Below are 26,413 nucleotides of genomic sequence, written 5' to 3'. Positions count from 1 at the left end.
GTGGAAACAACAGACTTGTAAGAAGGGGCGGGGCTTCAACAATTGCAGCTCGTCCATATTGGCTGTCTAAGTCCAGACACCAAGTTTCGAGACGGTACCATGCTGCAAATTGGAGTTATGGCTGTTTAAAGCCCAGCCAATAGGAGGAAAGAGGGGGCGGGGCTTCAACAATTGCAGCTCATCCCTATGGTGGTCAGTCCAGACACCAAGTTTCAAGACGGTACCATGCTGCGAACTGGATTTATAGCTGTTTAAAGCCCAGCCAATAGGAAGACTGGGGGGCGGGGCTTCAACAATTACAGCTCATCCCTATTGGCCGGAAAAAGTGGCAAGTCGTGTGCGCGTTTTAAAGTTGAAATCACGTTGCTACGCAAAAGTATGCCAGAGTTACGTGTGAGAGAAAAGTGTGATAGCAAAGTGTGACAGCTGCTGCAAGCGTTTAGTAGACAGAGGGGGCGGGGCTTCAACAATTACAGCTTGTCCCTATTGGCAGAAAAAAGGCCCAAGTCGTGTGAGTGTTTTAAAGTTGAAATCACGTTGCTAGGCAAAAGTATGGCAGAGTTACGTGTGAGAGCAAGTCGTTTATTGCAAAAACACATTGATTTTAATTGGGGTCATTTTTGACCCCACTCATGGAAGAGTGTAGGTATTGGTAGGTCATGCATCCAAGGGTTAAGGAAAGAGAACAAACCAGCCATGTCAGCAAGAAAGTAGATTATCCCCATACACATCATATGTAAAACAACAAACATGCCCTATAAATGATTTCCTATAAAAGCCAATTTATGTTCCCAAATGACCCTATATGCCACACATGACCTGTTTCTGTTTCATTATGTAGGCTATTGACTGAAGACTTTGGTGGTGATGGTTCATAGTAGTTGGCGGTGGTGGTGATTGCTTGCCTTCATTTCATACTGAGACTCACATACAGTAACATCGATATTAACCTTGCACCCTGACTTCAGTCAATAAATACAATTTACATCTCATAATTATTGCTCTGCCATCCGTGGAGCTATTCTGTTTTGGTGTCTTTGGCTAACCTCTAAATATCAAATGTTTGTAATATCATATTTTATTCTGTAATTTTATTCTGTAATATCATATAACCACTTTATTAGCCCTTTATACTTAATCGTACGATGCATAGTGAAAATAGTAGCTCACAACATGTTGTGAAATTCATACAATTCTTGCCAGGATTTTGTGCATGGTTAAAACCCAACAAACATTCATCGATATAGCATCATGCATTGAGCTAATCCTTTACTTCTCCATTCAGATGGTGCTTTCCACTACGCCTGGGCAACATAACTCCATTTAAATGTCACGTTATTTCTAACTTTTGCCTTGATTTCTTCAAATATTTGTGCTATTTTTGTACGCCACCACTGTACCACGAAGAATAATACAGGCCCTACTTTCCACACACAGGAATTCTTGTCCATATCTCGGTTTGACGCATTCACTTTAGCATGACCAAAGCTCAAATGTGTAACCCCAAACCTTTAAGCTATAACGATCCCTACTGATCTGTTTACCCTTCCAGATTGAACCCAGAGAGGTGCTATTTTCTTGGACACCGACAAATATCTCAGCACTGCTCTCCTCCACCAAAGGACCCAAATCCTCCAGCCGTGCATCTTGTGCTGTGACAGGTACTTTGGGCAGTGCTCATCTCCGGTGCCTCCGACCTGCCTGCCTGCCTGCCCTGCCTGTCTGTCTGGGTGTAGGGAGAGAGATGAAGGCCCCTCTGTGGTTCTTGGCAGTGTCGCTGGCGTGCCTCTTCTCCCCGGGACGCACAGACTGTCAGGGGGAATGCCTGGCCTGTGGGCTTCTCCTACAGCAACAGCAGCTGCAGCAAGGCTTCAGCACCTTGGTAAGTCTGTGCCACATGTGTTTTGATATGGCTTGGCTGCTTCTATCTATGTGTCTATTTGGCTTTGTGTGTGTCAAAATATATTCATTTTTCAGCGAGCCCATATGTTATCTTCATTATTTATCTATCAGTCAAGTTCTCCTCAACAGTACAAAGGCAGGGACCTTAGCCAATGAGGTGCAGCCAAAGGGTAGATCTTTGTGCCCATACATGGTGTTACATGCGAGCCCACACTGTTTTGTAGGAACAGTATTTCTAGTTGTTTTTGCTAACCTGTTGGCTGTTTAGGCCAAGAATTATTTAATTCTTTAACTATTGAAAAATAGCAGATATCGTGATTTTCTTTTGCAAGTCTTTGAATATATCTTTTTAAAAGCGAACATTTGTAACTCAAATATTTGCTGCTGGGTGGTCCCTGGAACAACACATTTTGAGCTGGGGGTCCGCGGCCAAGTACATGTAATTTTGGGGGTCCTTGACATGACAGAGTTTGAGAACCACTTGCACAAATGTTCACGATTTTTTTTTTAAATAGCAGATCTACAAGCTTGCAGCGTGGCACTCGGTGCCGCACTGTAAGCTTGTAGATCTGCTATATTTTCAATAGATAAAGCATAAAATAATGGTTCAAGCGGTTCAAATCTAAAGTGACACAGATTTGCGTTCAGGCCTAAACGTCTGATAGCTGATAGATCCAAACATAGAACACACAACTGCCAGAAAAGGCTGCACACAGTGCACAGTTTACCTCAGATCACATAGCTCAACGGTGTGTCAGAGGGAAAGCAAGAGAGACAGAGCGAGAGCAAAAGAGAGTCATTTATCTTTCCGTTTTCACAAAAATATACAGAGAAAATGGGGATTTTTCCATCAGGTTATGCATGTCAAATGCATTTATCCTGATAAAAGAAAAAAAACTATTATTCAACATGAAATACGATGATCTAGGAGATTGCAAAAAAACTAATTTGGATCAAACGGAAGCAGAGCTCTTGAACTACAGATAGTACATCACATAACGTGTGATACCGTTTTTATCTACTTCTAGGAAACATCTTTTAAGTTGTTCCCAGTATAAATTATGAAGTGATCTTAGGAGTATGTGGTTTCTCCTTCAAAAAGTCAAAAGTTCAAATATCACCAAATGGTTATAGTCCCTTATGAGTCAAATTGGTTACATTTGTACACTCTCAGAGTTAAATTAACACTAGGATTTTGCTGTGTTCGAATGGGACCCAGTGTATTGCTCAAGACGAAGACGATGTGGCCGTTAAGTAGAGTGTGGATCAAGCCACTCGGTTAAAGGATGGTCTAAGTGCTGAATAATCCTGCCTTAGTCTTTATCTCTCTGTATTTCTCTCTCTATATATAAGGATTGCACTCAATTAACCACACGTTTGCAGCTCCACGAGTGTTCTCAGCTTCTAATCTAATCATACCTTGCTTTAATATCTATTCACCCAGGCCTATGGTTAGTTGTTCTCCCCTCCCTGTGTGTGTGTGTGTGTGTGTGTGTGTGTGTGTGTGTGTGCGTGCGTGCGTGCGTGCGTGCGTGCGTGCGTGCGTGCGTGCGTGCGTGCGTGCGTGCGTGCGTACACCTGTGTATGCAAGCATAGATACTATATGTTTGTGAGCATGTGGCAACGTTCTATAGACATGAAATATGTGCTACAAGTGTCTTGCATGACTCAACAGTAGTCCCTTCAACCACAGAATGCATAGCCTCCCCAAAACCTAACCAAAGCTTAGACTTGGCATGAGAAACTTGATTCCCAACAGACTGAATGACACGTCACTGCGCAAAAATAGTCAGTGGGTGTCTGCGGATACAGCGATGGGACGGCTAATTTAACTGATAATGATGCAGAGAAAGGCAGCTGGGACCTTTTGGAAAGTGCTAATATAACTATGTAATTGTCTGCTGCTCAGTGTCATCAGCGTAGGCTCACAACGCTGACTGACACATTGTGTCAGCTTCTCATTATGGTCGTCACTTTCCAGCAGAGACGCAGATGGAACTCGGCAAGCAATTCCATTGTCTTCACTCCACAATGGAGTACTTAATGCCATAGTTATTTTTTTGTTATGCACACACACACACACACACACACACACACACACACACACACACACACACACACACACACACACACACACACACAAATACACACGCGTGCACACACAAATACACACGCGTGCACACACACACACACACACACACGCGTGCACACACACACACACACACACACACACACACACACACACACACACACACACAAATACACACGCGTGCACACACAAATACACACGTGTGCACACACACACACACACACACACACACACACACACACACACACACACACACACACACACACACACACACACACACATACACACACACACATACACACACCTCTCCCTTTATTTCAGCCTCTCTTGGCATAAACACACCCATCTTCCTCTGATTTTCTTTATCACACACACACACACACACACACACACACACACACACACACACACACACACACACACACACACACACACACACACACACACACACAAACTCACTCACTCACTCTCTCTGCCTCTTCTTCATCATAAACTCTTTTCAGATTGGCCCATTGATGTGATTGTGGAGAATCCCCTGGTGCACACATTTCATTACGACGGATAATTAATTTCCTCTGATTGATTCACAGCGGAAATCCCTCTCCTCGCATTCCCTTTGATGTGAGCAGGTTTTTTCCGATAACAACAGTTTATCTCATTTGGTGGAACATTTGACAAGTAAATGGGATTTGTTTCCTAGCCTCAATCTGGGACTTGGCTCTTACTTGCGTTTTCTTGCACCTTAATCCAACATCACAGGCTTTCATTCATTACAGCGCAAATTGGAAAATGTGCCAGTGATATCATCATTAAGCTTAGCCAATTAAAGAAATTAGTGCAGCACCCATCATTCGGGGCTCATTACCCGAGCAGTAATCCGTTACCAGAGTGCATTGAGGCCAGTCTATGACGTTGGTCGTCTATGAGGTCAGTCTCCTACATATTTGGACATAATCAAGAGACAGACAGATAAACACAGATACATAGAGAATCCTGCAATTTATTGCGAATTTGCGACCGAAGATCGCAGTTTACTATGAGAAACATCACAGTTTGTCACATTTTTACGGTCTATGGGTTTGTCGCTCAGTCATCATGCTCTGATGTCACTGTGATGTTAGGGGAACCACTCTAACAGAATGGGGTTGCCGCTCTGACATCACTGTGATGTCACACTACACAGAATCCCTTTTATGCCCATATATGGAGTTTCCTGATGTCGTCAATATTAATGATTCCCTGTTGTGATGCCAGGGGGAACAAATCCCTTTTATGCCCATATATGGAGATATGGAGATCCCTGTGATGCCAGGGGAACAAATTCCTTGTATGCCCATATATGGAGATCCCTGATGTCCACATCACCGTGGCGTGACCTCGCCCTTTATCGCAAGGTTGCTTGTCTCCCTGAAGCGTCTTATACTAGTTTATAGATACTGTAGATATAGGGCCAAAGCCCGGGAACATGCCCCTCAGATTATGCACTACAATTTACAATTCATGCGTTTACATCAATACATCATTAATAATACATCTCAAGTGCATAGAAATAGTAATCTAAGAAAAAGGTAGACCAAGCATCTATTTGTAAAAGAAAATAAAAAAACTCACCCAATGTGAAGTGAGCGGTGGTCGTGCTTGCATAACGTCTTCAGACTAGGATTTAGGTCTAGGATGTACAGGCTACAGACACACACACACACACACATTGCTATGGCAAAAATAGCTGCCAAAATGGCTACAGACACACACACAGCCACTCTATGGAGCGGTTTACCACCGCTCAAAAAACAGAAGAAAATGCTATCTACATACCCGTTGTTTTCAAGATATGACAGCACATAGGCCTACACAGTTATAAATAAACCCATCTCTCCTCTCCTCCCACAGGTGTGTCTGATGGAGTGTGAGGGTCGGGTCTTCTCTTCCCTCACCTGGGAGCTGTGCAGAAGAGCCGTCAACCTCCCGCAGTACCCCTCTGCGCCTGAGGACGGCGCGCTCTCGGTCGAGGCCCTCGAGTTGACCCCGGCAGACCTGGGCTCTGACGGCGAACTGCTGCAGTCTGCCACCATGGAGCACTACAAGGACTGGGATCTGGACGAGGGGCCCCTGAAGCAACACAGTGCCCAGTACGACTCCTTACTCCTGGGGCCGCTTGAAGACGGCGAGGGCCTGGAGGGGGGAGACAGGGAGGAGAGGGATGCCCCAATGGACAGCCAATCAGAGGCAAACGCTGAGGAGGACGCCCAAGCCATCAGCCTATCAAAACGCTTTGGCGGTTTCCTCAGGGGTCGCCACGGATACAGGAAGTTGATCGGCCCCGCGTTGAGGCCCCTGCAGAAGCGCTACGGGGGGTTTATAGGCGTCCGCAAATCTGCCCGCAAATGGAACAGCCAGAAACGGGTGAACCAGCTGCTCAGGCAGTACCTGGGACGGAGAAGCAACCGCAGTGGAAGGTTCAATGCCATCCCTGTGGCAAAACGAAGGCAAAACCAACTGTAACGTTGCATTCCCTTGTTGAAACGCGGTTCTGCTTTTAACAGAATGCTGGCCTGGCCCAGTTACCTCAGCCCATTGTTTTCAGCAACTCACTCAAGAATCTTGAACTGTGACATTTGTTATTCGTACGAGAATGCCACATGAAGAATAACTGTATGTCATCTTTGCCGCACCTCTTGTCTGTATATATAGAAGTTAAACAAGGAATGTTCTTTCGACATTAATGTCCTTCCTTAAGAGCATATTCACATGCCAATTCTGTGAAATAAAAGAATCATAGAAGTGCAATTGAATGTTTTTGTGTCAGTATCGTAAAGGGGCCAAATGAGATTGAGACAAAAATACAAATCGATCTTCAAACAGATTGATTGGACTGAGGTGAATTCTACGGCTTGGGACAGCCTAAGATCACGATGAATGCACTTTCAGCATGAGTGTGAGTGGAACTTGTGTTCTTTTTGTTTGAAGTTGTTTGCACTGTGTAGTTCATGCCTGAGAGAGGCTGCGAGCTCTGTCTACTGTAGCTCTCGTGACAATGGACTTCCAAGTCATATCTGAGCCACTGAACCAGCAATATGTAGCTTTGGGATGAACTATATAGCCTACAATAATTATACATTTATAAATTATAATAATTTTAAATTATTTTAATAATTTCCAACTTTACCACAAATCCAGGACTGGACAAGAAAACTGGAGGCAATGGGCCTATCTATAAAGGTAATTATCTGTTATTTAACAAAAGTCTCTAAGAATCTCATTTCATGGTTGAGAGAACTAAATTCATGAAATATGGATAAATGACTGATTCACTTGGTGCTCTATTGCATTCCCCAAAACCACATATTGCAACTGTGGCAATATTTAAGCCTATATTTCTCCCTCTGGGTTCACTGTGATAGTTGAGAGAATGTTTTTAAATCACATTTAGTCTCTTAAATGTCTGTGATGAAGGGTTTCTGTCTATACATTAAAGAACAGGCTTTAAACCCAACACACTGGCTCCCTATGTCAATTACCTTTTCAAAATAAGCACCTCTAAATTCCAACCCTGGGCCCAAGAGAGAATATATTTTTTAATCCCTATAATATAGCGATTAAATGTTATTAGTGTGGTTGTCCAACAGGGAAACCACACTATAGTACTTGGAGGAGTGGTTCAAGCTTCACTTGGCATCACAATACATAATATAAATAGGCAACCACACCTTTTTAGTTCATATCCAAGTGGATCAGATTTGGATTTGGGGTAGCATTGAAAATCTGCATTGGGATCGCACTGTGATCATGAAATTATCTCAGTAAACATTATGTCAATAACAAATCTATTTGATTAATCAAATAACATCTTTAACAAACAAAATCGTTCTAGATTCAGCTTGTTTGGAGCCTTGGGCTGCTCATGCAGCAGCCGGCAGAATCGAGGTCCTCTGCTGCTCTCAATCTCAATGTATCACTACTGCCCTCTAGTGTTTGAAAAGAAACCAACACGCTGAGCTTCATGGAAAGGTGGCCCCAGACACTGATCTGTGATAATATAGTAGCAGCTCCCTTGCCTTGCCATTGTACCAAAGTGGAATACAACACCATGAAAGCTTAGCCTGAACCAGCCTAATAAGTCCCTTGAATCTGCCCAAAGTCTGTGTGGGGCAAATTGGTACATATTAGCCTGCGGACCCCGCATTTTAAAACATATGCCAGGGACCCACCCCTATAAGAGAGTAGATTTTAGGTGTGGGCCACACCATGTGGCTCTATAGAAGTGATTCTCAACCTTTTTGATTTCAAAGGAATTTGTGCATTGCATTTTAAGATGACTGACTTACAGCAATTCAAAAGAACGTGCATTTGGTTGTTGGTTGAAAGTTAGATTTAGGGGCGTCACAAGGCGGGGAAAAGTGGGACTGAATTACTAGGTCCAAAGGTGGGGGGAGGCCTTGAAAAGCCCCGTCACCCCTATGAGGAACATTCATAGGGGGCCCATAGTGAATACTTGTACCCAGGGCACAAAGTGTGGTGCAACACCCTAAATGTGCATGTAAATGTCAGTCCTTGGCAATATAAGCACTCATACTTTGGTTCATAAACAAACTGTTTTCAACAGAGGATCACACATATTGCATCTTAAAGTGTTCAAATTGTCCGGGTGATTGTAGAGAGTGTGTGTATATTATTGTGTGCGTGTCTGTGCCTAATTGCATGTGCATGCGTGTAAGCGTGTGTTACTCTCTCAATGCCAACACAAAACAATGGAATTTGTGAATATTGTGTACATTTTAAACCACATTTATAACCTATATATATATATATATATATATATATATATATATATATATATATATATATATCATTGTTCTAAGTCTTCTTCATAAAATGTATGTATAGAGAAACCTATAATAAACTAGTTTGCTATTTCTCTTGTGGCGTGTCATGCAGAAATGAAAAACAATCACACCACAATCTGAAATTCTCAGGACATTTCTTAAATGTGTGTTAGACAATATATTTATTGTTTTGTTTTTGTATTGCTATTACAAATTCAGTCGTCTTAATGCTTGTCCCGTTGGCATGATCCAATAGCTTATTGTTTTATATTACACACACACACAGTAAAATCCTAAGTGTTAATTCAACTGTTCAGGATTTCACAGTGAAAGACCACTAACACTGGCTGTTTGGAACATCTGGGTAGGAAGAGATCCCATTTTTTTATGGAAGGAATTTGATTTGAGTCAAACCAAGTGTAGCTTAATCCATCAAAGTGCCAAGAAAAAGTAAAACAAAAAACACAACAATTCGTAAATCCGGACCAACACATTGGTTGAAAGAACAAGACAATTAAAAAAAAAAGTATAAAATACTTGTACAGAATCCATAACATACAATATAGTAAAGTAGTATATCAGAAACACTGTAGTGAACACTGGAAGAGATTGAGGTGTTTAAAGGACAATTTATTTTTACATCAGTGGTTTATATTTTAGATAATTAGAGAAAAAAAAGATGAGTGTTAAAATGTTTTCATTTACTGCTTTCTATCGTTTTAGCCATTTTAGCAATCTTGGTTTCAGTGGGTAGGGGGCATGCGTACAAGTGACTATTTATGTATTTTAAGACACAATAAGCCGATTTCTTTATAACTATTTACAATAACATTACTAGCCTCCATAAGTCACATCTGCCCATGAGAGATTGCGGGAGGAATGGTCTTATTGTGTCAAAGATATTTTTAACATTTTAACACTCATCTTTTCTCTAATTACAATCAAAATATGAACCCTTGTTGTAAACAAACAAAGTTGTCCTTTAAGGAAACAAGAGTAAAAAAAACAATCAGGTAGCATTCTAATACAATGGATAGATAGGGCAATATATCCTTTGGATAGAACAGGAGTGTACTGTTAGGCCTAGCACGTCACATGGTATACAGAACGTGAGAGGGGCAACTAGCACCAATCGCAGACTTGGGTTTCTCAGGTATCAAAACACAGAGATGTACTGTAAGGGGGGGGGGGAGATAAAACGCAACAACATAACTTCCATTCCTTCAGGCCAAAAAATAAAACGACGTTGAAAGGAAAAAATGTAAAGAATGGTTGTTTTTTCCGTCGGCTCCCAGGCCAAGGTTTAGGCTTTTTCTTTCTTCTGCTTTTCTTTAATAAAAGTCTTTCTTGCATCATTCATCTGTCCACTGCCCAGTAGGGTTGGGATCCTTTTAGATTTTAAGTTAACGATTCCGGTTCCTTAGCGATTCCCTCTGAGCGGTCCGATTCGTTAATGGTTCCCTTTAGCGATTCCTATAGGGGGTTCCAGATGGACCCGAACAGGTCTCTGTAACTCTGAGAGTGTACAAAATGGAACCAAATGGACCTGTGAGTACACTCTCAGAGTCATGGTGGTCCTTGAACATAAAAGGTTTGAGAACCACCGGTGTTGTAATTGTATAGCAGACATTTAGTCCACATAACCAGCTTTGGCAGTGTGATAAAAGCGGTTCTGGTAACGGTTCCAAATGTGATGGAACCGATTCCGATCCCTCAATGTTGGATCCGGTTTCCTCTCGGTTCCTCCGGTTCCAAATTCCAACCCTACTGCCCAGCCCCCTGAGCCCCACACCCAGGGGCGTCACAAGGGGGGGAAAAGTGGGACTGAGTTACTAGGGCCCAAGGTGGGGGGCCTTCATTATTTTATACTTTAGCTATTGAAAAATAGCAGATCTACAAGCTCGCAGCACAGCACTCGGTGCCATGCTGTGAGCTTTTTGAAAAGTCGTGAAAATGTGTGCAAATCTTTGAATATATGTATTTTTTTTTAGATGGGGGGTCCATGGCCAAATACATATCATTTTGGGGGTCCTTCACATGAAAAAGTTTGAGCACCACTGACATAGAAACATAGGTTTTTCAAAAAAGGATTTCAAATATTCAAAGACTTGCACACATTTTCACGATTTTTCAAAAATAGCAGATATACAAGCTCGCAGTGAGCTTGTATATCTGCTATTTTTCAATAGTTAAAGCACAAAATGTGAGTGGATCCTTGTACCCAGGGCCCAGAACGTGGTGCGACACCCCTGAGTCCCACACCTCCGCCAGGGTTTGCCGTCTAGTCGGGGAACCGCTGGCAGGCTTTCTTCCAGCGGCACGCCGTGCACCACTGGTCTTTGCGCTCCACCCCGTAGACCTTACGGCATTTCTTGGCCTCCCCTCGCCCCTTCCTGCAGATGTCAACACACAAAAGCTCCACAGTGAGTTGAAAACTTTGTATGTCCAAACTGTTCGGTTTGAATTTATCATTTCAAAGATACATTGAAACACAATGCCTTGTGTGCTTGTAGATATGCTATTTTCACTAGTTTTGTGCAAAAGTATTGTATGATGAAGCAAGGCTTCACTTTACGAAAAAACTCACATTTCAAACTTGGAGATACAAGGTTTCTGCCCGACAGTGTCGATATTACACACTAGTTACTAGGAGAAACTCTCTTTCTTTCTCTGTAATGTACAGTATGTACTGTATACAACACTGTCCTGTAAAATGTATTCAAACTTGTATTGAGAAATGATGGGTAATGGTTGTTTATTAAATGTAATGGTAAGGTATACTGTACGTTGGGTAGTCAAGCGGCAGACAATGAGTTAATACAATATAACTTGCTACTACTCCCTACCCTACTCTTCCATTAAGACATTTTGACCATGGTGTTGGACAGGACACCCACTGGTTGACAAGTAGTATTATAATATAATCAGTAATCACCATACAATGAAAGTCAATGGGATCACGTCTTCCCGTTCGAGCACAGAGCACAGAAGCAACAAATAAAGATTAAGATGACAGACAATATTGTTTCAAAGTCATTCTAGATAGCAGTAATAAACAGTAGTACAACTGCAGACGAAGACAGAGACTAAACTGCTGCTCAGAGCCCACAGTGTCTTACCTGAAGGAGCAGAGAGTGCGTGAGGGAGACGCGGTGCTCATGGTCTGCAGCCTGCTGCTGTTCTGTTGGAGCCACTGCTCTCCCACACTCACAGACCGGCAGCGGGGTTTCACCACCTTAGGAGTAATAAAGGTAGACATTTAACCCAATTAATACCTGAAAAATACCTAAAAATGCCTTCTAAATCCTAATGGTTTTCTGCAAAACGTATGTTTCAACAGTACATCAACCTTTTCATGTCAAGGATCCCCCTAGAATTATATGTATTTGACGGCAGACCCCCCATCTAAAAAAATATTGTGTACAAGGGACTAAGAGAAAGAAGGATTTGTGTTACAAATGTCTGCCTTAATAAATATATTCAAAGATTTGCACCGATTTTCATGATTTTTCAAAAAATAGCAGATCTACAAGCTTGCAGCTCGGCGCCGTGCTGTGAGCTTGTATAGCTGCTATTTTGAAAAAATTGAAGCATAAAATAATGGTTAAAGTGGTTAAAATCTAAGTGACACATATGCGTTGCAGGTCTTAATTGAAATGAGCTTTCTTTCTTTCTTGTCCGCATGGGTACGTAAACATGCATAGATACAGAGTTTAAACAAACCGGCAGACATAAACACACATTTACAGACAGTCAGAGAGATCAGTCACACATACACACGTGTAGAAAGATGTACATACGTAAATACATACATAGAGTCAGAGTCAGATTTAGACAGAGTTATACAATGGTAGTGACAAAAAGAAACCTACTGGAGTGTTGTCTTGGGCCGAGACGGACACAAAGGGAGTCCAACCCTGGGAGACGGGGGCGGGGCTACGAGGCGCCGTGGCGAGCTGCAGAGGACTGCAGGCCTGGAAGGAGTGGGTTAGAGAGAGGACAGGAGTTAATAATCTGAAAGTACAAACACGATCAATAGATCAAATCCAATAGTTGTTATCTGCCATTTATTTCCTTTCAGTCTGCCCCTTACATCAGGATCAAACAATTTCCCCCCCAAATTGCTACAAACAACTCGATCAAAAACATTGCCATGTTCGATTTCTTTGAATTCCCATCACGATGCCTGGTATCACAGTACTCATTAATCCCTTATTCCCTTCTAATTTGAAAAAAAAAGGAAAAAATAAATCTCTTTCTGCAGAGCCAAAGTCGTTCACAATAAGCACATGCTGCTTAACAATTCCGTTACATTTCAACCACCGCTAAAGGAATGCAAATGTGAACTGAAATAGCATGTCATTTGATCAAATTAATAATAACAGTCGAATACCAAAATGCCAGTACACACACACGCACACACATTCCTCAATTAATGGCAACAACCTTAGGCCACCCAATGTCTTGGCGTGTGCACGCAAAGTCGCGAACACACACGCATATTGACTTCTGATTATATAACTATGAGCAAATAAAGAGATTATGGGTCTCCACACTGGGTTATAAAAGATACATAAAATATATTCATGATGACTTTCCTTGTAGCCAAAGCAAAGTCGTGACAGAAAGGTCTGAGCGGATTATAAACTGAGCAGAGTATAGATTTACGGGGAAAAGGCCAGTGCCAGGCAGTGTTAAACATTCAAAAGGGTGGCATGAGGTTTTTAACATTTTTTGTTGTTTTTGGGGGTAGAAGGCACTTCAAGCAAGCAGCCTAATGCATGCAGTCCCAGAGGCAGGAGTTGTATTAAACCGCCTCGCCACCATTGGAGCAAAGTCATCAAGTGTTCTCTGAGTCTTTACAGGCTGGAGACAATCACTGTCAGCCTGGGCCTGGAGGGAACATGGCAAGCTAACAGCTTTCTCTCTCACTGTCACAAAGCATCTATTTGAAAAGGCTCTGGTGTAACAGGCCAGGGTAAAACTAGGGTCACTGCAGAAATGTGCTGCTTTGTGGTGTGTAGAGAGTAGAGACACCGTCATCTTCTAGTAGTCTGTATGACGCAAAGGTACATTTTGTGTTTTGTATTCGCAACACGGTTGGTGAAGGAGAGAGCACACTGTAACTGAAAGGTCACGTGACAACGAGCGTGCGTCCTCAGCAGCCGTGTGTCCTGACTCCTGTGCTGATGTGCCCTTGAGCATGCCGCTGTCTTTGAACCTGTCATTCTTAACTTCGGTCCTTGGCACGCCTGATAGTGCTGGTTTTCCATCCCACCAGGTCTGACTGGTCGCCGATTAAACAGCTACAACTATAAGGACACCAGGTCAAAACAATCAACCAGGTAGGATGGGAAAACAGCCAGTACCAGGGATTAGGAGCCACTGCTCTAAGCCACTGACCTTACTCCTGGTGCAACAAGGGTTTCAGAGCCAATGAATGATAGACATGTGTACTGGTACTAATATAACATAAAAAGAAAAAAGAAACTCAAAACTGTTTCACCAGGCTGGTCCGAAACTAAGACTCTGTCTCTGCCAAGCTCAAAACACACATTAAAACACTCGCCAAAGTACACAGAAGCAGAGGGTGTGTGTGCGTGTGTGTGTGTGTGTGTGTGTGTGCATGCGTGCATGTGTGCAATTTTCAGTCCTGCCCTAATAAGCGACAATGAATATGTATGTGTGGACGTGAACGTGCGCTCCCAACCGCCGCCACCCTGAATGACCAAAGAAAACCTTGGATAGGAATGTGAATCTCACCTGGTAGAGGTGTTCCGAGTGGATCTGCCAGAAGCTGCTGGGCGCTGACTGGCTGAGAGCGCTGGGCCGTCCCGGACCTGGACCCGAGCTGGAGTTGGACCTGGGCCTGGGAGCCGGGATGGGACCATAATCGTTATTATCGTTTATCGAAAAAAAAAGAAAAAAAAGAAAAGAAAACACTTGCAATAATCGTATTGTGGAGGTTTAAGTTTATCGTGAAATCATCGTCCCGTCATGCACTGGGATCAGTTCACCTTTTTATTTGCCGAGCTGCATATCCCGTACCATTTAAACCCTCATTGGTAAAACGGACCTGGAAATAACGCACTTAATAGAGGCTTTTTTCACGCTCTACCAAATCTCTTTGCCAAAAAATTGCCGATCTACGGCGTTGCGACGCGTTGTGAGCTTGTAGATCTGCTATTATTTGGCAAATGTCCCCCAGGATAATGGATGTTGGGGGAATCGCGATTTCTTTGGCCACATTAATCGTGATATGAAATTCTCCTATCGTCCCATCCATAGTACCTGGGAGCCGGGAGGACCTGGATTTCAGAGCTGGAGGGAGAAGCGCAGGAGGACGCCCAGCCCAGGTGGCTGGAGGAGGCGGGGGCCTGGATGGAAGCCTGGAGGGGCGGAGGAGGAGTGTCCACAGCCTCGCACGGGATCTTGGTGTAGTAGAAGTCCTCCTCCCTTTGGGACTGGTCTGACACACTGCTGCTGGGCGTGGGTGTATGTGTGTTTTTGTGTTTAATATATGGAGTAGTGTGTAGCAGGCAGGTGTGTATACGTGCAGTCATGTTAAGTATGCATGTGTTGCGTTGCGTGCCAAAAGTGTGTGTTTAGGTGTGTTTGTGTTACAAACACAGTGTATGTACGTGGTGGGTGTGTTAAGATAAGGAGAGAGCCAGAGAGACAGACAGATGAAGAGAAAGTTGTTTTTGTTCTAAGCATTACAACAGTAAAAGCCCAAAGAAATACAGTACAAGTACAAATGCGTGTACCCTATCACAGTGTTTCTCAAAGTGGATTCCAGGGACTTTGTGTGTTCCTTTATAGAGGTCTAAATTGACCCATACAGGTATGTAACTCTGACAGTGTACAAATGGTTAGGGTCCATTTGGTTCCATTTGTACACTGTCAGAGTTAAGTGAAGACCTTGACATGTAAAAGTTTGAGAAACACTGCCCTATCACACAGTAATGGCAAATGACTGGCACCTCTGCCAACTGACCCCAGATGCAGCACACGGATGTGTCTCTTCATTCCGATTGAAGAGGCGAGCACCTTGCCACAACCCGGCCACAGACACTTGTACATTCCTCTGAAAGAGCTCTGCGACACACAATAGACAACATGTAGACAAGATGAGGGGAGGAAGGAGGAAGGAGAACACAGACATAAACAAAAGGACATAGATAGAGAGTTCCGCTCTCCCCTTCCTAAAAGCCAGTGGCGGCGTGGAGGAATCTAACGCCCGTCTCCACGGTGGTGGGCAGGTACTACAGGTTTCATATTAGTTGCCAGAGTCAAGCAGGTTAACCTCTTTAGGCCTGAGAAATACCTAGAAGTGTCTTCTAAAACGGTTTTCTGAAAAAACGTACGTTTCTATGATCAGTGATGCTCGAACTTTTTAATGTCAAGGACCCCTGGTATATGCATTTGACCGCTTACCCCTATCTCAAAATAATTTGTTCCAGGGACCCTTCCCACCCCTCCCACAAAGGTTTGCTTTAAAATACAGTATATATATATATATATATATATATATATATATATTCAAGATTTGCAGACATTTTCATGATTTTTCAAAAGTAGCAGATCTACAAGCTCGCAGTGTGAGTATTTTTTAATAGTTAAAGCATAAAAATAATGGTTAAAATCATGAAAATCTAACATAACAAAGATGCGTTCCCGGGGTTAAAGCTGCTGTGTTTTTTCGTTGCCTTTTGGTATCCGAAATCCGCAAAAACGTTTTTTTTTTTTTCTTTTTTCAGACTAAGGAGAGAGACAGGAGAGGGAGAGAGCAAGGGACCCAGTGGCGACAGTTACGAAAACCGAAAAAAATCAACCCTGGTCCGAAAATAAATACGAAACGGGCGGCAGTGTGCAAACGTGATTGACATAACGTGAGGTAGATTTTGTTATTAACGTGCTCCGAAATTCGCTCCGATATTTGGCCGAAAAAACACAGCAGTGCATGTGCAAAGACCTTAAGTCAGTAGATTCTGTTTACCTTTTCCTTCCTGGTGTTAAACTCCTCCCCCTGCTCCAGCTGCAGCCCTTCGTCGGGGCTGCTGTCCATCTCGATGACGGACGGCGAGGGGGCGGGGCTTACGTTGCCGTGGTCCCAGCTCCAGTAGCCGCTGCTGCCACTGTCCGAGAGCTCTTCACCGCCACACTCCATGTCAGCCGAGGAAGACGAGACCGCTGGGGAACAAGGACAATGATCACATGTTGTGAAACACCACGTAAGCCCTTCATTGTACGACTGAGTCACTTGGCCAAAATAGGGATGCCAGGTTCACTACGGTTTAATCTCTTGTTATATCAATAGTACTGGGCTGTGAAAAGACAAGCTATTTGATTGATTTCCAGATATTATTATTTTTATTGCAAAGAGAAAGACAGTGGCCTATACCACATACTAGGCTATGATGCCTGCTGGTGTCGCCAGTTCGATTCCCGATCCGGACGACCTTTGCCACATGTCATTCCCCATCTCTCTCCCCATTTCCTGTCAGTCTACTGTCCTATCGAATAAAGGCATAAAAAGCCCAAAAACTATGGCCCTCATTTATCAATGGAGTGTAAAAAACTGTGTATTTTTTCCCCAAAAATTTTGTGTAGGGCAACGTTTGTGTGGCATTCACGAAAACGTCCTAAACAAACACACCTGGCGTACATTTGATCCCAGCGTTGATAAATGCGCAGGCTGAAATTTAAATAACACGCCCTTAATTATTCTCGAAACGCCCCGATTTTACGACTAGAACGACCTGAATACGACCTAACAACAATAGAAGAGAGTTTACTCCACGCTTCAAGTTCACTACCATGTCTGCGTCTCACACAGACCACGCACACATGCACGCACGCACGCACGCACACACCACCAAGCTCAGCAGCATTTAGGTTCACTGTGGAACCATTATTACCATTTATTTTGTATAGTAAGCTTACATGAGTGACACCACACCAGTCATTGTCACAAATGGAATATATTAATTTAACCCAATATCGGCGACGGCGCAGTGCACGTTTGAGTGGTTACCAAAAAAAAAGAAAAAAAAAAAGAAAGCAAAATCATGTATTCCCGAAACCACTGGATGCCGTGCATGCGATGTTACTGAGCGATACTGACAAGGAGGCAGTTATAATCTGAAGGTTAAAGCGTCGGGTGGGTTTTATGCTTAATACATAACTCCATACAGGACACACTTAATGATAATAATAATAATGAATACCTACTCCTCCCGCGGGGGAAATTCAGATATCGCAGCCCAACCCAGCCGCTTTTTTTTATCAGCTTTAACCCAGCTGAACTCAACCCAGTGATGCCCACAAGGAGCGCAAGGGGGAAGGGGAGCAGTGGTAGCTGGAGTGGGGAATCGTACCTGCGACCTCTGGGGCCTCCGGAGTACTAGGTGTGGACACTAACCACTCAGCCACCACTGCTCTCACTTGTAGGCTATATAGTTGGATACCTCACGGACCAGTCCACGAAAAGAATGTCACGGGCTCACCACGTCGGGTTTCATCATTAACTCCAGCATAGTGTAGGCCTACTATACTGTAGCGACTGTATAAATTGAGAGACCCCACAGTTACGTTTTGGATATAAATTTAACCCAATTTCGGCGACGAGCACAATGCGCATTTGAGTGCTTGAACTTGCAATCATGCACCGTTCCCGCACGGGCTGGTCTTCTCCCCGGTGGGCCGTGGACCCCCAAATAAATCATCCGCAGCGTGCGTGCGCTGGGCTGGGCACAGCCAGGTTTGGACCTTCGGGTTTTATCCATATTTAAAAGGACTCGCGTCACTGTATAAATTGGAGGCTCACGCCTCACGGTAATGTTAATGTAAGATCACAGCGGCGCCGCGCTGGTCCCGAAAATGCTCTCGCATGCGTTCGTAGGCTATATATGTGCTTGTTCTGAGCCAGGTCTGCAATCTTAAGATTTAGACTGTTAAAGCACTTAACAGTAGATTGCTTCCATATTGCTAGATTTTAATTGCTTGTCATAGTAACTTGGAAATAAAATCGGCATGCATGTTCATGATGTAGCTGGCTATATAATATGCTTTTATAAAATGTAATATTTTCACAGGATTATTTATTATTGTGTTGGATATACATTTTCGAGTGGATACATGTGTCCATTGCCTGTCAAATAGTTAGACAATGCTGCTCCGCATGTCTACAATGGAACAAAGTGGTGTAGGATGAATCCTACACCACCTCTGGACTTGACGTGAGATTTGATCCTACCCTGCGCCAACGTCAAAGTCAAGTTGAAATGATAAATGTCGAGACTTCCCTAAATTTCGGTGTACACCCAAATTTTGATTTTGACCACGTTGATAAATGAGGGCCAATGTGTGCATTAAAATAGCGCAGAATGGGCCCGGAATGCTGCCCTGGCGGTCCGGGCACTTAGGCTCTAATGAAGCCTGACAGCGCATGACGGGTTTGAGTGCCATTCCCGACGATCTTTGTGGCATCTCTCTCCTACAATTTTAAGGTATTTGTACTTTACTTGCGTAATTCCAGTTTTCAGTACTTTTACTTCGTGACATACCTGGCCCAGGCTGGATCTGCGGGGGGCTCTGGACCACAGGACTACAGGACAGGCTGGTCAGAACCATAGCTGCCATGATCTCATCCATCTCTACCGACTCTGGGCTGCGGAAGCTGAGAGCACAGCACAATGTATGAGTGGGTTCTATAAAAGCAGATGTTGACCACCAATGCAGATGGGGAATTCTTAAACTTCATAATGCTGACATCGTTATATTAACTCATTGAATGCCCTTTTCAAGATGGCCGCCAAGTACCAGGATGCCACGTTCCTAAATTTCTAGTGCACGGATCAATTTTTAGTGCACGGATCGTGCACGCCCATGCACCATATATGCACCATATGTGTAGTACTTTTTAACAGCTTTCAAACAAAAAAATCCGCTTGGAAATCCGTTCAGGCATTCATGAGATACAAGCCTTCAAAGTCAGACAAAACAGCCATTTTTGACATTTTGAAAGATGTGTTTGTTATGGGGCTAAACATGCAATTTCGCAATTGCGATCATGCCTAATACATTTGAGGCATTTTTAGAATTATTTTTATAAAAAAAAGTTTTGAAAAATCTTTTTTTTTTTTTTTTTTTTTTTCAAAATGGCTTCCAACTCGGGAAACTCGGGCTGTGGCAGCCTGGGACTACTGTAATAACTCGGGAAACTTGGGCCTTGGCAGTCAATGAGTTAACAGGGCAATTCAGCAAAAACATATTGAAACTGATATTTAGAACCAATTGACCTTATCTTGCTCATGTAGTTCGAATCAAATAATCAAGAAGCAGGTTATATATATTTATTTATTATTATTATTGTTGTTTTCTTAAATATCGACAAATCAACACAGGAAAATTCGAATCGGCTAAAACAAGCTAAGCTAAATCAGTTAAGTCTTATTAAGCACTTAACCCTTTGTTATACTCAGGGTCTTACAATGGTGCCGTATTTTCACTATATAATTGTTTTTTTTTTAAATAATTGTCCAATAATAGTAATCGAGGCAAAGGTTTGAATAACCATGATGGTGATTTGAAGTCATATCTCCGAGATGTCCATCCCCGAAAAATGTAACAGTAAAATGTCTGGCCATAAACCAACGCAGCATGAAACATCTGCAAAACCAGGAAATGCCTGTTAAAGTTAATAAGTGAATGTCGAACGCAAAAACACTTTCATACTTTTAAGTGAAGTATCCTAAAGATCGCTGTTTCAAAGTAGGTCGGGAGTGGCTTATTGTCGGTATCAGCCGGTAACACGCGGGAGTCTGTCCCCGTTACAATGCGCTAGACCCCTGGGAGATGGACTGCTGAGGTGGAGCGCCACACCTACCATCAGCTCCCAGTACTTGCCGCACGACTTGCCAAGCCGTGCTACTCATACGCTGAGTTGGCGGTGCCCGGAATCGAACCCATGACCTTGCGGTACAAAGGCGAGAGCTCTACCGACTGAGCTACCCGGGCCAAATTGGCATAGCCAATTTGGCCAAATGAGACATAAACCGTCACTCCGCTAGTTGACATGGCCACACGAAGCAATTTTGTTAATGTGGGGAAGATGCCATGCAGATGTTTCCTGTATTTCCTGATTTGTGTGGCTTTGTTCACAAACAGCACACATCGAATCCTGTTTTGCAAGGTTAGGCTTCACAAAAATCTTTTTATGTGACATATTAAAGCATATCCCTGTGCAAGATATAATAATGTAATGTTGTGGTTGAAGGGCTCTAATTTAAAATAACACATGTCAATAAGAATTGACACATATGCCCTCTTCTGTCTCACTTCTCCCCATTTGTCATATGATGTTTCACTCCCTTTCCCCAAACAAAATTGAGCCAATGTTTTGGCCTACAGTACTGACATTTCATCAAGTCATATCTCTCACCTATATGGTATGTCCATGTTGGCTGGCAGGTTGCAGACAGGCATTGTAGGGGTTACCCTTTGCAGGTGACCGGCTGCTTTGCCCCAGCTTCCCTCAGCCTTCCCCCGGGCTGTCTGGCTTGGTGCCTGGGACACATGTCCCACTCTCTGCATCGCTGATGACACGAATCCCTGGCCACAGCACTTCAGGGGGAGACACAAACCAAAGACACAACGGTCACAAATGCAACGGGAGTGTGTCGATATTGCGACGCAACATTTGTTCAACGTCCCATTAATTCGATGCTGGTGAATGCTAATCTGGTTAAATGCTAACCTGGCGATGCTGGTGAATGCCAACCTGGTGAATGTCAACCTGGTGAATGCTACTATGACTAAACCTAACCCTAACCTCAGTAAAGCTATGCCAAAACCTAACCCTAACCCTTAGTCGAACTAATGGGACGTCGAAATGTCGAGATTTTACCGAATGCAATATGTACTGCACACAGTAAAACGATCACTGATACATTTTAAAGTACACTCACTGTTACAAGGGGATGAATCAACACTGAATGCTGAACAAGTCTTCTTTTGCCACAAAGCAAAGTGTCTACCCCTCTCGTTCTTGTGGCAATCTTCTTCATAGATACCACAATGCGAACAGTCTCTAAAGTGATGTTGCTTTACCACGGTAGTTCTCAGCATTAATGGTCACTGTGTTTTCACTTTTGCCAACCAGATAAGTATCTAACTTCCCGCTAAACAGGTCTCTCTTGTTCTGAATCATGTTTCTAAAAAATGTTTCCAACCGCTTGACTGCTCGGGGTGGACACTTGCTCGTCTAGCCCAGTGGTTCTCAACCTGTGGGTCGGGATGATTAGTCCCCAGATGATTAGCTTAATGTGCAACATTGTTTTCTCACTCAACACAACAGTAAACAAACTAACAACGTTTAAGTGTAGGGTATATGCACATTTCTAAAGTGACAATTTAAGGACTTTTAATACGTTTAAAATGACAAATTAAACATTGGTCAAATTGCCAAATATTAAAGGCAAAAATTGTGAAATAGCCGATCTGCTAGATCGGCTATTTTTACAATGGAACCGTGTTATACAAAATGTAATGCCTCAACTCTTAGTGCTCGTCAGGGTGGGGGGGTCCCCAGTTAAAATATGATCATTTTGGTGGGGGGGGTCCCCAGTTAAAATATGATTATTTTGGGGGTTGCGGCCTGAAAAGGTTGAGAACCACTGGTCTTGGGCACACCTCAAGGCCTTGCGCCTGCCTTGATTTATAATCATGTAAAAAGTAATGCATGATGTAACTGTAAACCCATTCTATATTCAGTTGTCAGTTAAATAAAACATTTAATGCTCCCTCTCCCTGCGGCCCATCCATCCACTCTAGCACTGACTGCCTCAGAGCACTGATGCCCACTGCTCTATGGTGGGCATCAGTATGCTTATTCGCTTTTTTGTTTATCCACGTTTCCTCGTCTGCCTGAAAATCTACACAGAAACTGGAAAAAGTGTATATTTCCCAAACCACTGGGATACTTACCGGTAACATTTCCCATTTGTCCCATATTTACCATGACATAGTGTAGGCATGACAAAGCCAAATGATTCGTAAAGTCTATTCTGTATTTTATCTTCTTGAAGGCAGATACTGAGAGAAGGTAGAGACTGAGAGAAGCTAAGGGGCAGACAGCAGGTGGTGGTGTCTGGGGTAAGAAAAGAAGGGATGCATGCAACTTATCTTCATCACCATTCTATCTAGAGGTATAAATCTCTCTCTCTCTCCATGGCCTACTTACCAGAGTCTCCTGTCCTCCAGGCCTTGTGCTTTGGTGTGCTCCTGCCAGAGGACAGGTCTCTCCAGGTCCCATAGCTGCCATGGTGCTGCTGCACTCTGTACTGGGACTCACTGGAAAACTGCCGTGCCTCCTTAAAATGAAAACAGTTTTATTTTTAAAGATTCGTTTTTTGGGCCTTTTATGCCTTTGTTAATAGGACAGTAGACTGACAGGAAATGGGGAGAGATGGGGAGTGACATGCAGAAAAGGTCATCAGGATCGGGACTCGAACCCGCGACACGCTGTCAGGCATCAGAGCCATAGTGGTATGTGCCTGGACCAGTAGGTACCCCACAAATTTATTTTTCTACTTTATAATAAGAGAGTGGGCTTTCTGTCATGGAGTGCCTTGTGCATTTCAATATACAATGAAACCTTTTCTTCCGTTTTTCCCTGAATTGTTCCATTCATTGATTAATTGATTGATTGAATACTTTAACGGTTAACGTCATTCATTTGGCTCCAAATGACGCCATATCATAGTTTCGACTATTTAGATTTTTTCAAAAATGTTGGGTCTGGGACCCCTAGGGGGTCCTCAGAGTTACAGGGGGCCTCCAAATCTTTGTGTGATAGGATAATTATTTTAAACTAGCCCTTACCCGTTCAAAGATATGAGCTCCGAAATGATGTGCAGTGTGTGGGTTATGGGATGTGCACTGTGCACACAGTATATTAGGGATGGAAAGTAACTTTAACTGGTGCTTGCATGCTAATATGTAGGAGCATCAATGTAAGAAATACCCGTTCCATTTAACGGCTACAGAGATACTGTGTACCGATCTGCATGATTTTTGGACAACATGTGTAACAGGGCCAGAACCCCCCCCCCACCCCCCGCCCGCCCGCCTGCACACACACACACACACTCCCCCCCCCGTGTGTGTGTGTGTGTGTGTGTGTGTGGGTTTGTGTGTGATTGTGCTAATGGCTTGAACAACAGCGCCCCTCCCTTAACATGTGTGGTCACAAAAGGTACTGTAGGCTAAATAGATATAGATACACCATAAAAATGCGAATATACAGCATACGATTTGTGAAAGTGACAAACGGGCTTCACAGTTATGTCAGGTGTGTTCATATGCTAATGGTGATGCGATTTCAGATCAATTGCTCCAGCCACTGAGGAGAAACGCTGTTTCAGACAGACAGACAGACAGACACTCACTCAGACAGACAGACAGACAGACAGACACTCACTCAGACATTCGCAAAATTATAGTATAGATGAACAACCTGAACCCTCGCCTCCCTATTCTGAGGAAAACTTTGGCCAGAAATAGCAGATCTACAAGCTCTCAACGCCTTGCGCTGTGAGGCGTTGAGAGCTTGTAGATCGGCTATTTTTGGCAAGTAGTAAAAAAAAAAGAGCAGACCAAGTACAGAGTGAAAGGTCAAATTTACCAAGTGTCAACGATTTAAGTGGTTAAATATCTGAAGAAGAAGAAAACACACACATGAACACGAATTTGACAGTGCTGTCAAACAAGTCAATACAAATCTGCAACACAACAATTTTATACAATATGTTGTGGGGGTCCCTGCTTTATCTCCCTCTCAGCTAAGGGGTCCTTGGCCTGAACACGTTGAAGACCCCTGATGTAGGCTATTATGGAGTGTTTCTTGAACTGTGTAGGGCAAATAATAAACACTAGGCTCAGTAGGCAGGATGCTGCAAATGGACGTGGAGACGTTCATTTTTACTGAATTTCGACTGCACAAACAACAGAGACACGGACCACGGTTTAGTGTAGTCAGTAAAACACCAATTGAATTTTATTTCGACTCGCTGGAAAGTTGTGTTGTCGATACCATACTCTTGCAAAAAATATATGTTTTTAGTCTATTCAGTGTTTTAAACACAATTTTGTATTATCCTTTCACCCGTCCTACAGGGAAACTGACGTCAGGCACGATTTTCTCCGGCTCTCGGCCAATCAGCGACCACTTCCAGTAGTAAACAAGTGACGTGATGTGGGCGGGAGGACGCCCCCTATTGGTGGATCGCGGGCGCCCAGCACACGCCCCCCTCTTTCAGGCAACGTGTTCGGACACGAGTCTCGCCGGGAGCGATCGAGGCAGTGTTGCCAACCTAGAGGATTTGTCGCTAGATTTAGCTACTTTCCAGACCCCACTAGAGACTTAATTTGTGAAAAGCTTCTAGAGACAAATCTGGCTACTTTTTCTGCTGATTTGGAGACAGATATTGTTTACAGGAGCCATAGATAAAACCCTATTTTTCCTTACTTTTCCCTCTCTCAGCCTCCATTTGCTGCTTGCCTTCTCCTCAGTGTCACACAAACGTGCACGCCGCATCTCTTTCTCTCTCTACTGGTACTGCCGGCGTGCAAAAAAATACAAAAACTCGAATTATTACCCTAGAAACGTGCACGCGCATCTGTTCACGTGCACGCGCTTTTGTGTGCACGTGCGCGCAGCGCGCGTGCACCCCACCCCTAGCGACTTCTAGCTACTTCTGGGAGAGCCACTAGCTACTTCCGTTACTGGGGAGTTGGCAACACTGGATCGAGGTAGCAAAGCAAGCGGTTATGATTTGAACCGGCTCGAAATGCATCGCCGAAGTCAATTATGTCAAATCACACATGCAATAAATAATTATATGTTGGAGAATAAATCATAAAACGCATTGTCTCACCGCGGCATCGATCGGATGCATTGAAAAACATCCACAACAACAACAACAACAACCCGGGCAGGCTGCAGAGATTGCGATCAGAGAATGAATGCCCCCCCTCAGTGTTTAAAGGAAAATCACACTGTACTGCAAAACAACAACAACGGTGATGACAACCATTCACGTATTTGAAACCCGATTTAATAATTTAGGATTGCATTTACCTGCTGGGTGGACGAAGATGTCCCGATCAGGAGCAGGCGAGGAGCGAAGCGTGCACAGCCTGTGTCCCACTACCACTACAAGCGGCTCTGTCTGCCTGCCAGTGGAAGGGGGTTGGTCGGTTAGGTAGGTCGGTCGGTCGGTGGGCTTGCTGTGAGCCTACGTGTGGTTGTATGGTGGTCCAATGCCGGGGGAGACAGCTGGGCACGGGCACGGCGCAAACATATCACACTGCAGGCAGCGCGCCGCTAATGCCGAGGCGTACGTGCACTGCACACACTCACTGTGCACAAAGGATGATCTAGGTGAGGGGTTACCAACCAGAACATGCCCATGTAGCAGCATGCATGCACACGCACCGCGCATGCATGCACATTGCACTATAATAATAAGGGAGTTCTGATGCGCCAGAATATAAATACATTTAATGTTAATATGCTTGGGGCGTCAGTGGTGTA

General features: G+C 43.6%; 2 protein-coding genes across 2 annotated transcripts; one reads left to right on the top strand and one right to left on the bottom strand.

Annotated features, from left to right (window-relative positions):
• Window positions 1-1,744: 1,744 nt before the first annotated feature.
• On the top strand, window positions 1,745-6,493 carry pnocb (prepronociceptin b; the record flags this gene model as incomplete). The annotated part of the gene is made up of 2 exons (XM_080744850.1): window positions 1,745-1,882; window positions 5,882-6,493. 2 exons carry the CDS (start codon window positions 1,745-1,747, stop codon window positions 6,491-6,493), a joined length of 750 nt encoding a protein of 249 aa, XP_080600976.1.
• A 2,498-nt stretch (window positions 6,494-8,991) lies between these two features.
• On the bottom strand, window positions 8,992-26,208 carry znf395b (zinc finger protein 395b). Its single transcript, XM_080745192.1, has 11 exons — window positions 25,958-26,208; window positions 23,060-23,189; window positions 21,260-21,441; window positions 19,383-19,495; window positions 16,814-17,007; window positions 15,812-15,912; window positions 15,106-15,294; window positions 14,578-14,683; window positions 12,687-12,788; window positions 11,934-12,049; window positions 8,992-11,207 (listed from the first exon to the last, which is right to left on the bottom strand). Exons 2-11 carry the CDS (start codon window positions 23,138-23,140, stop codon window positions 11,096-11,098), a joined length of 1,296 nt encoding a protein of 431 aa, XP_080601318.1. The 5' UTR covers window positions 23,141-23,189; window positions 25,958-26,208; the 3' UTR covers window positions 8,992-11,095.
• Between the last annotated feature and the right edge of the window lie 205 nt (window positions 26,209-26,413).

The sequence above is a fragment of the Nannobrachium achirus genome (assembly GCF_963921795.1).
Source record: "Nannobrachium achirus genome assembly, chromosome: 16".
Taxonomy (NCBI): domain Eukaryota; kingdom Metazoa; phylum Chordata; class Actinopteri; order Myctophiformes; family Myctophidae; genus Nannobrachium; species Nannobrachium achirus.
The sequence above is the reverse complement of the archived record's forward strand: the minus strand, read 5'-3'. Positions and strand labels throughout refer to the sequence as shown.

Coding starts and splice junctions, on each gene's coding strand:
- znf395b (XM_080745192.1), bottom strand. CDS start 23,140: ATGGCAGCTATGGGACCTGGAGAGACCTGTCCTCTGGCAGGAGCACAC. Junction 12,050..12,686: donor CGGCCCAAGACAACACTCCA/GTAGGTTTCTTT, acceptor ATTACTCCTAAG/GTGGTGAAACCCCGCTGCCG. Junction 11,208..11,933: donor CGCACTCTCTGCTCCTTCAG/GTAAGACACTGT, acceptor TGACATCTGCAG/GAAGGGGCGAGGGGAGGCCA.